The sequence below is a fragment of the Mesoplodon bidens genome, assembly GCF_964165515.1.
Source record: "Mesoplodon bidens genome assembly, chromosome: 11".
Classification (NCBI taxonomy): domain Eukaryota; kingdom Metazoa; phylum Chordata; class Mammalia; order Artiodactyla; family Ziphiidae; genus Mesoplodon; species Mesoplodon bidens.
The window spans coordinates 82,367,988-82,380,633 of record NC_138167.1 but is presented as its reverse complement, the minus strand read 5'-3'; the positions used below and the strand labels follow the sequence as shown (position 1 = coordinate 82,380,633).

General features: G+C 39.1%; 1 protein-coding gene across 2 annotated transcripts in view; it reads right to left on the bottom strand.

The window, feature by feature from the left end:
- The window catches only part of CDK17 (cyclin dependent kinase 17), a 99,902-nt gene that overhangs the window by 44,762 nt on the left and 42,494 nt on the right, over positions 1 to 12,646 (bottom strand). The window contains exons 2-3 of one of the 2 annotated variants that reach the window (XM_081248280.1): positions 2,644 to 2,763; positions 1,441 to 1,587 (exon numbers count right to left, since the gene is read on the bottom strand). In XM_081248280.1, coding sequence (XP_081104406.1) covers positions 1,441 to 1,558 — 118 coding nt within the window. In that variant the 5' untranslated portion in view covers positions 1,559 to 1,587; positions 2,644 to 2,763. The remainder of the gene's footprint in view (positions 1 to 1,440; positions 1,588 to 2,643; positions 2,764 to 12,646) is intronic. The other variant, XM_081248279.1, reaches the window with a different exon arrangement.

Genomic DNA, 12,646 nt, shown 5'->3' with positions numbered 1-12,646 from the left:
CCAATCCATGACTTTTTTATAAAATTAATTAATTAATTAATTTTATTTTTGGCTGTGTTGGGTCTTTGTTGCTGCACACGGGCTTTCTCTAGTTGCAGTGAGCGGGGTCTGCTCTTCATTGCAGTACGCAGGCTTCTCATTACAGTGGCTTCTCTTGCTGTGGAACATGGGCTCTAGGTGTGTGGGCTTCAGTAGTTGTGGCACGCGGGCTCAGTAGTTGTGGCACGCGGGCTCTAGAGCGCAGGCTCAGTAGTTGTGGCACATGGGCATAGTTGCTCCGCGGCATGTGGGATCTTCCCGGACCAGGGCTCGAACCCATGTCCCCTGCACTGGCAGGCGGATTCTTAACCACTGCGCCACCAGGGAAGTCCCAATCCATGACTTTTAACTTAAAAGTCCAGAGCACTTTCCATTATACCTTTCCCTCTCTTACAAGGACAGTTACATTTCATCCCGAGGGGGTGAGGGTATTCATGTTTTCACCCACTGCCACAAACCTCTAACAGAAGAACTTCAGGCAGAGGCAAGGAAGAGAATCTGCACATTATGACACACTGGCAGCCATTCCTGTAAGCTCCTTCCTGGTTATTACTATGACATCTCTAGAGCTATTTCAGTTTTGAATATGTAGGCTTGTTCTACAGATTTCATCAGGATTTTGCATTTTAATACATTCAATTTAACAAGCTTTTTATTTTATATCAATATCTGTGTACTAACTACTTTACACCGTAAAAAGAACTGTCAAACTTGTGAAACATTATATGCCTATCTACTATAAGTGCTTTCAATACCATGGATAGATTCTTTGGTCAATATAAAGTAAGAAAATAGTATGATTCACTCATATGATAAATGTTGTCATCTATGTGGATAGTCAATATATGCATATATAATGTTATAAACCTATGATGAAATTTAAAACAGGAATTTCACAAACATTTTTTTTTTTGGCCACAACGCATGGCTTGTAGGACCTTAATTCCCTGACCAGTGATCGAACCCAGGCCCTCGGCAGTGAAAGCACAGAGCCTTAACCACTGGACCACCAAGGAATTCCCAGGAATTTCACAAACTTACTATGCACTTTTAAGCTGTATTAACTTTGGTTATAAGAATAACAAAAATATTTAAATGTTAATTTAAAAACAGCCACTTAACTAGGATAATATTATACAAAGTATTCTTATTTAAGAACTAATGAAAAATGGAAAGATAAACAGGATAGAGAATTCATCAGGGCTAGAGACCAGCTATAGTAACACTGTTGGAGTAAGAATAGAACATTCCAGTAAACAAGCAAAAGTTATTGAACTAGGGAAGGAGGCAGAGAAATAAACAGAAGGAACCTACTAGGGACTAATCAGGAAAGTAAATTTACATTCGATTTATCATGTAATTCAATTCTCTCCTCCCCTTCCCTACCCCCTAAATATTTACCATTATCTTTGCTGCTGTTTTCTTCAATAGTCATTTGTTCAGCCAATTCAGACAACGATTCATCAATAGTCTGGCTTCCTCGAAGCGTGAGGGATAGCCTTCTCTTAAATTTTTTCATCCTATCAACTGAATGTCACTTGAAAAATCCTGAAAGAAGAGAACACAATGAACATAAGATTAAAGCTATGAATATCTTACAGCTCCAGAAAAATGTTGTTCTCAGTTTACTGGGAATCTTCAAAATAAGAATAAAATGAGGAATTCTCATGTCCATCAAACATCACAAAATCCAACCCTTCCTTAAAAAGATCCACTCACTTGAATTAATGCCATATTCATATAGCATCATAAGAGCAAGAATTCTACAAAACTAAAGACTGAGATTTTAAGCATCACAACTAAGCTTAGAAGGATTACAAATCTTCCTAAAATGAGCTTTGTAAAAACCAATTTAGTGAAAATATACTATTTTGATGTGTAGGTTCCATTATTATAAATATCAATCATCATATTGGAACCGTCAGTGATATCTTTAGATATAACTGAGGGGATAAGACAGGTGAAAGAGGTGGGGTAGGGAGAGAATAAAGAATGATGCTTGACAATTCATTAAACAGCTCCAACAGATTCTCTTTTTTAACTACTTATTTAGCCAATATATTGGGGGTTTGTTCCTCCCCCACCCTGGTCAGCTGTCAGGAGTCTCCTCCTATTATTATAACAATGCCAAATTTTAGAAGGAAAAAATGAAAGTCAAATTAACAGGTTTCAAATGCCTACTCCATACTAGACACTTTCATGTCTCTGAATTCATTTAGTCTTCCTAATTCTAAAGAGCATACTATACTATCCCATTTTCACAAATAAGTAAACAGGCTCAAAGAAGTTGCCTGACAGAAGGCAAACAAACAATTATCGATAGAACTGAGATTTAAAACTAAGATTACCATTTACCTTTTCCCCCACATTTTAACATCTCTGAAATCAGGATGTACCACAATTACAGTTAAGTCCCCTACATATGAATGAGTTCCATTCCAAGAGCATGTTCGTAAGTCCAACAAAGTTAGCCTAGGTACTCAACTAACACACGCAGCTATATAGTACTGTACTGTAATAGGTTTATAATACTTTTCACACAAATAGTACATAAAAACAAACACAAAAAATAAAGAAAACATTTTTAATCTTACAGTACAGTACCTTGAAAAGTACAGTAGTACAACAGTTGGCATACAGGAGCTGGCATCGAGTGAACAGGCAATAAGAGTTACTGACTGGAGGAGGGAGAGGAGGTGGGAACTGGCAGAGCTGAAGGACCATCTGCAATAGGAGATGGAGGGCAAGCTGCAATTTCACTCACGCCTGATGTTGATGGAACACATATTCGCATCTTTGAAAGTTCGCAACTTGAAGGTTTGTGTGTAGGGGACTTATTGTAATAGGATGTCAGTTATAACTGACAGCTTTCTTTTTTCCTAGCAGTACATACACTAATGGTAGAATTCATAGTGGAGTAGTCTTGGATATGATCAAACAAGGTATTTGCTGCCAAAACCAATTCCTCAATTATTTACCTGTAACTTCTTTTCTAATTTACAGTCTTAATTGTGGTGAGCTAGTTTACCAGATTACCCAGTGTATTGTAACCATTACCCCAACTAAGAGCTTCTTCTAACTCCCCTATGCTAAAATACCTGTTTTACCATCCAGCTCTGGATATCTATCTTCAATCTGTAAGTAGTTTGCCTATTTTCTCATCCTAGGGCTCTATTCCAAGTAGCTGAGTGTGCTGAACAAGTGAACTCTACATAAGGTATTTTTTTTTTTTTAATGTTTTGCTCTCTGCAGAATGGGCTGTTAAATCTTTATTTTATTTTTTCGATACACGGGCCTCTCACTGCTGTGGCCTCTCCCGTTGTGGAGCTCAGGCTCCGGACGCTCAGGCTCAGCGGCCATAGCTCATAGGCCCAGCCGCTCCGCGGCTTGTGGGATCCCCCCGGACCGGGGCACGAACCCGCGTCCCCTGCATCGGCAGGCGGACTCTCAACCACTGCGCCACCAGGGAAGACGCCCTACATAAGGTATTTTTAATGAATAATTTTTGTTTGCTCAAAGGCTCGGGGTAGGATACTGAATACAAATTTATAAGTGATAATATTATGTTTTACCAACTCTGTTTTACATAGTTAAAGACAAATCAATGTTGCTGAATATTTTCTACTAACTAACCTTCCAGCTGACCTCTTTTCAGCTGTGCCTAAACTGCAGTTAAACCGATCTACTGGGTTCTAAATTTTAGTTATTGTATTTTCAATCCTAGAATTCCTATTTGATCCCTTTCTATAGATTCAAGTTCTCTACTGAAATTCTTCACCTTGCCATCTATTTTCATGACTAGGTTATAGTATTTTAAAGTTCTTGTCTATAACTCCAGAATTATACAACCTATGAATAACCTGCATAACCTGTTTCTACTGCTGGTTTTTCTCTGTTGGTCCTGTTGAATGCATAGTAATTTTTTTTTTTTACTGAATACTACACACTGTATGTGAATGACTGTATGAACATATGTAAGAAAAAATGTAGAAGCTCTGGATGATGTTATTATCTTCTTCCAGAAAGGATTTAATTTTTTTCTAACAAGCAGTCAGAGTAAAAGATCAACAGAGCTGGCTTGAGACTGAGTTTCAGATACTGTAAAGTCTGGCCTACTTCTGTTTGTTCCCACTCCTATGGTGTGGCCTTTCAAAAGATTCAAACTGCAAACCTAGGACTAAAACAACAACAAAAACTATTGAAAGCTCCACTCAACTACCTCAGTTGCTTTTTGCTCACCTCTCATACACTGCTCAACTTTTATCCTCTTATCCAAAAGAGCTTAAGAGTCAGAAAATACCTCCAGAGGAAACTCACAGAATACATCTATTTCTCTTCTCTCCTGAATCTTTACTCCTGAAGTCTTGACTGACTCAGAAGCTCTACGATGCCTTCAAACTATATTTTTCCCTAGTCCGATACAAGTTCCTCCCATCACAGGCAGAAATGGATGTTCAGATGTGGATTAAAGGAGATAATATATACTTTAGCAAACAAGGTGAATTTATAGGAGGCAGTCAGTAAACTTTAAGAGTTGATTCCAACTAAGAAACCTGTAACTATATGGGTGTCCTAAATGCTAGATTCTTTACTTCTCAAAGTCAGCCTTTATATAGCTCTACCTTGACAGTCAGTAATCCATGCCATTTGCTTAAAACATATTAGATATTTAAGGTGAATTGAGCTATCGCCAATCTTCATCTACCCTTTGGTTTCTCTAAGAATTTATACTATAGACACTCTCCTTTGTATCCAGAATCATCCTGTGCAGTAAAGGGGTAACTCTGCAAGCTTGGGGGGTTAAACTCTGCACATTCCAAAGAAAGGAATCACCTAAGACAAGCTCCTAGGAGATAACCTCTGACCCCTTCCAATATCCTGCCTGATAAATTTCTTTGTATACCTAAAATCTTGGGCCACACCAGATAATTTATATTAAAAATGTGAATTATGGTAAATCCCTATCTTTGTATGCCTGGGGCTTTGGGCCACACCATATCAGCTGGACCTCAGGGGGGAGGAGGAATAAGGGAAACGAGACTAAGTAACTAAAGACAGTCATGTAGGTACTTCCATGCCTATGTAATTGACCCCTAAAAAAAACTCTGGACACCAAGATTCAGGTAAGCTTCCCTGGTTGGCACCACTTTGCCATGTTGTCATACAGGACAACTGGAGGAATGGAGCACTGTCATGCAACTCCACTAGGAGAGGATAACTGAAAACTCGCACCTGGTTTCTCTTGGACTCCACCCTATATACCCTTTCCCCTTTGCTGATTTTAATCTGTATCTTTTCACTGTAATAAAACATAATCATGAGTTTAACAGCTTTTCTCTGATTTCTGTGCCCTTTTAGCAAATTATCAAGCATGAGAGTATCTTAGGAACCCTCAACACACACTCCTTCAGGAAATCTGCGCGCCCTAACAGAAACCCCTAGGCGCTAGTAGCTCACAGTTACCAACTTTTTGACTCCAATTTTCTCAAACACAGTCATGTGGTCACGAATGTCTACGTAACTATACAAACATGACCACTTCAGAATCTTGCACACCATTTTTGAAAGTTTGCTGACCATGTACCTGCCTCTTATTTTAGATGACAAATAAGGATAAAATAACAAACTATAACAGACGTGTTATTACAGAATTAATTCACATAACAGGGTAATATCCCATTCTGACCATGTATGTGAAAAGTGGTCACTCCAAACTGCCTTGTACTGTAAATAAAAAATATGCACTGGATTTTAAAGACTTAGTATTTTAACAGAACGTAAAAAATCTGTTGTTATATGCATAACATGATTTTGAAAAATTCTAATATTTGGCTAAGTAAAATTTATCAGTATTTCTAAAACTAACTCTACTAATTAAATTACACCTGCAAAATACTTTAAAGTTCAGTATGGTGCTCACATTATATTTCTATTGGGCAATGTCACTATAGAGCGCCAAGTAAATCTTGATGGTTTTAAGTGGGTACAGAAAAGGGGGGGAAGGGAAATCACATAAGCCTTAACTTTTTCTTCACACAATGCTTTTGAACAATATATTAGGAGAAATTCTATGTGTTTATAACTCAGAACAGTATGCATTTCCATCAAGAGTGAAGAAAATTCTAGTCTATAAAGTAACTATACGTATTTTCTACTCTGTCAAGAATAAGGACATTTCTAATCCATTAATAAGAGGTGCAGTGGTTAAGAATCTGCCTGCCAATGCAGGGGACATGGGTTCAAGCCCTGGTCCGGGAAGATCCCACATGCCACAGAGCAACTAAGCCCGTGAGCCACAGCTAAGGAGCCTGCACTCTAGGGCCCGTGAGCCACAACTACTGAGCCCGCGTGCCACAACTACTGAAGCCCGGGCGCCTAGACCCCATGCCCCGCAACAAGAGAAGCCACCACAATGAGAAGCCCGTGCACCGCAACAAAGAGGAGCCCCCGCTCACCGCAACTAGGGAAAGCCCACACACTGCAACGAAGACCCAATGCAGCCAAAAATAAATTTATAAAAAAGAAAAACTTCATAATAAAACACATTGCATCCTCAGAAAGGTCCTATTTTTTTATCTTCCATGCTATAACTGTAACCTTTTAATTAAGTCACAATGATCAGTAAACACAGATGTTAAGGAATTTCATCAACAATGCCTAGATCATTATTAAAGAAAAAATACTCCCAAATTAAAGATTCCTTGACATTTCTAATTATCTTTAAGAAGAATTATGCATGTCAACTTTTTTGCCCATTAGGTTGAGGACAAAAACACATGCAATGCTACAATAAAACACCTTTTGTGAAGTAAATATTACTATTTACATTAGCTTGAAGGTTAACTAATATGTACTGTATATTAATAAAGCAGTGCTAAATTACTGATTTCCTAAAACCAAAACCCTCGAGAGTTGGCTTAAAGGACTTTCCTCGTAGTCCAGTGGCTAAGACTCCATACTCCCAACACAAGGGGGCCTGGGTTCAATCTCTGGTCAGTGAACTAGATCCCACATGATGCAACCAAGAGATCGCAAGCTGCAACTAAAGATCCCGCATGCCGCAACTAAGACCCAGCACAGCCAAAAAAATAAATAATATTTTTTTTAAAAACAGTTGGGGTAAAATATTTTTTCTATTTTAGCAAAAACTTTCATTTGGGATTGTTAGGATCTTTACACTGTCGTTTTCATGAAGATTAAGATATATTAACAGTAATTTATAGTGAATGCTTAAATATTGTTTTATATTTAAATTCATGCCACTGAAAAAGCTATTTTTACCTTAGAAGTAAATGTACTGTAATTTAAAATAAACCCTAAATAAAAACTCCACAATTGTTTGGTTTTAATATTTTAAAGACTTAGCTATCTAGAGAACAATTATAAATGCTCCAATTTCAACATAAGCTTTACCCTGCAAAGGGCTCTTTGCTGACCCTGACCCTCTCTATTCCTTTATCCTTAGTTGTTTTTTTTTTTCACTCACAGCACTTACGACGTATATATAATACATATATATTCCATATATATACCCATTCGAATATATCTGTGTGTATGTATAATACAAAACAACTTTTATGCCTTTCTAGTTGTCAAAAAGATCTCCAGTTTTTTGCCATAGCTAGATCAAATTTTAAAAGGTAAAGGGGCAATAAGTGATACTCAGAATGACTTAACATAAACCCTGCCTCTTTCTCTTCCTCCCTCCCCCATATATATTTACACACACACACAGCTGAAAATGTTCAAAAATCAGTTTCCACCTACAAGTGCTTAAAAGAAACATGTAATGTGTTAGCTTACTTTATCATCTAAAATTTGATCTGGGATTGCCTGCTGTACAATTAAGAAAGTTTTTCATGTTTTTTTTCTTTTTATCCTGAAAATGTAACTACAAGCATACATAAGCATGCAGTAAAACAAAGTGCATCTTTATTGCACTTTGTCTTACTGCACAACAGATAATGTGTTTTTTACACTAATGGAAGGTTTGCAGCAACCCTCCAAGTCTACAGGTGCCATTTTTCCAAAAGCATTCGCTGACTTTGTGTCTGTCACATTTTGGTAATTCTCACAATATTTCAAACTTTTTCATTATTATTATATTTCTTGTGTTGATCTGTGACCAGCGATCTTTGATGTTACTATTTTAACTGTTTTGGAGCACCACAAACCTCGCCCATCTAAGACAGTAAACTTCATAAATGTTGTATGTGTTCTGACTGCTCCACCCACCAGCGGTTCCCCCATCTCTCTCCCTCTCCTCAGGCCTCTTCCCTGAGACACAATACTGAAATTAGGCCAATCAATAACCGTACAATGGCCTCCAAGTGTGCAAGTGAGAAGGGTCGCACATCCCTCACTTTAAGTCAAAAGCTAGAAATGACTAAGTTTAGTGAGGAAAGCATGTTAAAAGCCAAGACAAGCCAAAAGCTAGGCCTCTTGTGCCACACAGTTAGCCAAACTGTGAATGCAGAGGAAATATTCTTGAAGGAAATTAAAAGTGCTACTCCAGTGAACACCCAAATAAGAAAGCAAAATAGCCTTACTTCTGATATGGAGAAAGTTTTAATGCGCTGGATGGAAAATCAAGCCAGCCACAACATTCCCTTAAGCCAAAAGCCTAAACCACAGCAAGGCCCTAACTCTCTTCAATTCTATGAAGGCAAGAGAGATGAGGAAGCTGAAGAAAAGTCTGAAGCTAGCAGAGGTCGTTGGTTCACAAGGTTTAAGAAAATATGCTATCTCCATAACATAAAAGTGCAAGGTGAAGCAGCAAGTGTTGATGTAGAAGCTGCAGCAAGTTATCTAGAAGATCTAAGATAATTAATGAAGGTGGCTACACTACACAACAGATTTTCAATGTAGACAAAAGAGCATTCTACTGGAAGAAGATACCATCTAGGACTTTCATAGGAGGAAAAATCAATACTTGGCTTCAAAGCTTCCAAGGAAAGGGTGACTCTCTTGTTAGGGGCTAACGCAGCTGGTGACTTCAAGCTGAAGTCAATGTTTATTTACCATTCCAATCATCCTAGGGCCCTTAAGAATTATGTTAAATCTACTCTGCATGTGCTCTGTAAAAGGAACAACAAAGCCTGGATGACAGCACATCTGTTTACAACATGGTTTACCGAATATTTTAAGCCTACTTTTGAGAACTACTGCTCAGAAAAAAAGAATCCTTTCAAAATATTACTGCTCATTGACAATGCACCTGGTCACCCAAGAGCTCTAATGGAGATGTACAATGACATTAGTGTTGTTTTCATGACTGCTAACACAACATCCACTCTGTAGCCCACAGATCAAGGAGTAATTTTGATTTTCATGTCTTGTTATTTTAGAAATGCACTTCATAAGGCTATAGTTGCTATATATAGTGATTCCTCTGAGGGATCTAGACAAAATAAATTGAAAACCTTCAGGAAAGGATGCACCATTTTAGATGTCATTCAAAAACATTCGTGATTCACGGGAAGACATTAACAGGATGTTTGGCAGAAGTTGATTCCAATCCTCATGGATGACTTTGAGGGGTCTAAGACTTCAGTGGAGGAAGAAACTGCAGATTTGGTAGAAACAGCAAGAGAACTAGGATTAAAGTGGGACCTGAAGATATGACTGAATTGCTACATTCTCATGATAAAACTTTTAACAGATGAGGAGTTGCTTCTTACAGATGAGTAAAGAAAGTGGTTTCTTGAGCTAGTATTTACTCCTGGTGAAGATGCTCTAAGGACTGTTGAAATGACAACGAATGATTCAGAATATTATACAAACTTAGTTGATAAAGCAGCAGAAGGGTCTGAGAGGACTGAGTCGAATTTCCAAAGAAGTTCTACTGTGGGTAAAACGCTATCAAACAGCATTGTATTCTATAGAGAAATCGGTCATGAAAGAAGAATCAATTGATGCAGCAGCTGTTATCTTAAAAAACTGCCACAGTCACCCCAACCTTCAGCAACCACCACAATAATCAGTCAACAGCCATCCTCCACCAAAAGATTATGAGTTACTGAAGGCTCAGATGATGGCTAGCATTTTTTAGCAATAAAGAATTTTTTAATTTAGGTGTACACACTGGTTTTTTTTTTTTTTTTTTTTTTTTTGCGTTACATGGGCCTCTCACTGCTGTGGCCTCTCCCGTTGCAGAGCACAGGCTCCGGACGCGCAGGCCCAGCGGCCATGGCTCACAGGCCCAGCTGCTCTGCGGCATGTGGGATCTTCCCAGACTGGGGCATGAACCCGCGTCCCCTGCATGGGCAAGCGGACTCTTAACCACTGCGCCACCAGGGAAGCCCTACACACTGGTTTTTTAGACATAACGCTATTGCACGCTTAAGACTACAGTATAGTGTAAACATAAGTTTCATATGCACTGGGGAAAAAAAATTCGTGTGGCTCACTTTACTGCAGGGGTCTGGAAACAAATCTGCAGTATCTCTGAGGAATGCCCATATTCTATTTACTTAGAGAATACAGATAACCATCCTGGAATGCCAACTGAGTTTTGCCCTAGGAATGGGAAACACTTTATTATTGTTGTTGTTGTTGTTAAGACAACAGCTATGAAAACTCACAAACTAGATCCTCTACTGTGAGTATTTACCTGAAAAAATGCTGTCATTTTGTGGCCCTTTGGTACTTCCAATAAAAAATTTTTGTACACAAATTTACCTTACAATCCAAATTTCTCTTAAAGGACTTATTTGAGTGGCAATTCTCTGCTTATGTCTTTGAAACATTCTTAAAACAATTTCTTATTAATAATTGCAGGAAAAGTTGAAGAAAAAGCTGAGATTGTTTTAAAAATGCCTATGACTTTTCTTTAGGTAAAGAAGCAGAATTTACATGCAGAACAAATTAAGCATTTTAAAGTTTGAATTTAAATCTAAGACTGAAATGACAGACTAGTACTTTTCCACTAAGTCCTGCTGTTGTCAATCTTTCCAAAATATCAAGTAGAATAACATGACTTCTCAACAAAGAGAACTTTATTTATTTCTGTATAACATTTTCTGCAGTGACTATAGTTTTAAATTAAACCTTCTGTAACTGAGGTAAACTCACTGAGTGGCCTGTAAGCAAATTTTCTAATAGCTTTTCCTCAATAATTAAATCACAATAAATATTTAGAACTTTCTAAGACACTTAAGCTAGCTATACTTGATGAGGAATAACAAAAATTAAGTTTTTTCACTAAAGACACAAATTTCTTTTTTTTTTTTTTTTTTGGGGGGGGTTTTTTTTGCGGTATGCAGGCCTCTCACTGTTGTGGCCTCTCCCGTTGCAGAGCACAGGCTCCGGACGCGCAGGCTCAGCGGCCATGGCTCACGGGCACAGCCGCTCCGCGGCATATGGGATCCTCCCGGACCGGGGCATGAACCCGTATCCCCTGCATCAGCAGGCGGACTCTCAACCACTGCGCCACCAGGGAGGCCCCAAATTTCTTATTTGTATAAAACACAAAGTTATTGTACAAAAGATTAACAGAGCACTGAAATAAAATTTCAATCATGCTTATAGGTTTTTTTCACCAAACACTTTAAACATCTTAATCCTTTATGAGTTCAAATCTGAGACTGATTCTTTTCCTTTGAAAGTCTGAGCAAACACACCAACCAGAAAAAAGACACCTACCGAAGCCTTTCCTCTATTCATAAACACACATTAGAAAGACAATATAATACTGTGACACTTGAGATGCAAAATGTCATAGTAGGAAGCTCTTGGGGTTGGTCCCCCCACCATAAACAACCAGCAAAGTGGAAAAAAGGACCAGAATCAACTATCTCAGAACTGGAATCTGACTGAACACTTATAACAACCAGGGGAGTGCTTGCTGAAGGGAGAGGCTGTTGATCCTGATAGGAGAACCACATGTGCAAACCAGTTAACGCTGCCCTTTCCTCAGCCTGGTCCCAACAATGGAGATAGCAAGCTGCATTCCTAGGGCAGCTGGATGGTGCCAGGGCAGACAGTGGGGAACCCTGACACAAAAAAAGTGGGGGCTGCAGATTTTGGGCAGTCTGACAAACCCCTTGAGAGACTGGCACTGATGCAGGCACTTGCCTTCCTTAAGGCCCTTCTGGGCTGCAGGGGGTGCCTGTACTGGCATCTACTGGGAGACTTAAAAGAGACAGCGATGTTTTCTTTTGTTGTTGCTTGAGCCAAATATTAAAGAAGACCTTCAGGGGCTTCCCTGGTGGTGCAGTGGTTGAGAGTCCGCCTGCCGATGCAGGGGACACGGGTTCGTGCCCCGGTCAAGGAAGATCCCACATGCCGTGGAGCGGCTGGGCCCGTGAGCCATGGCTGCTGGGCCTGCGCATCCGGAGCCTGTGCTCTGCAACGGAAGAGGCCACAACAGTGAGAGGCCCGCGTACCGCAAAAACAAACAAACAAACAAAAAAAGAAGAACTTCAGTAAGTCACTAGCTGACTGCAAAGATAATGGAATAGAAACTTCAGTGACCACACACAGGAATACATATTTGCAAAAATCATTTGGGAAAGTCACAAATGGACGGAAGCAGACCTCAACAACCAAGAAACACCCACAGCCTTGGAGCGGGAGAATCTGGTTTCAGAGTTACCTCATTATAGTA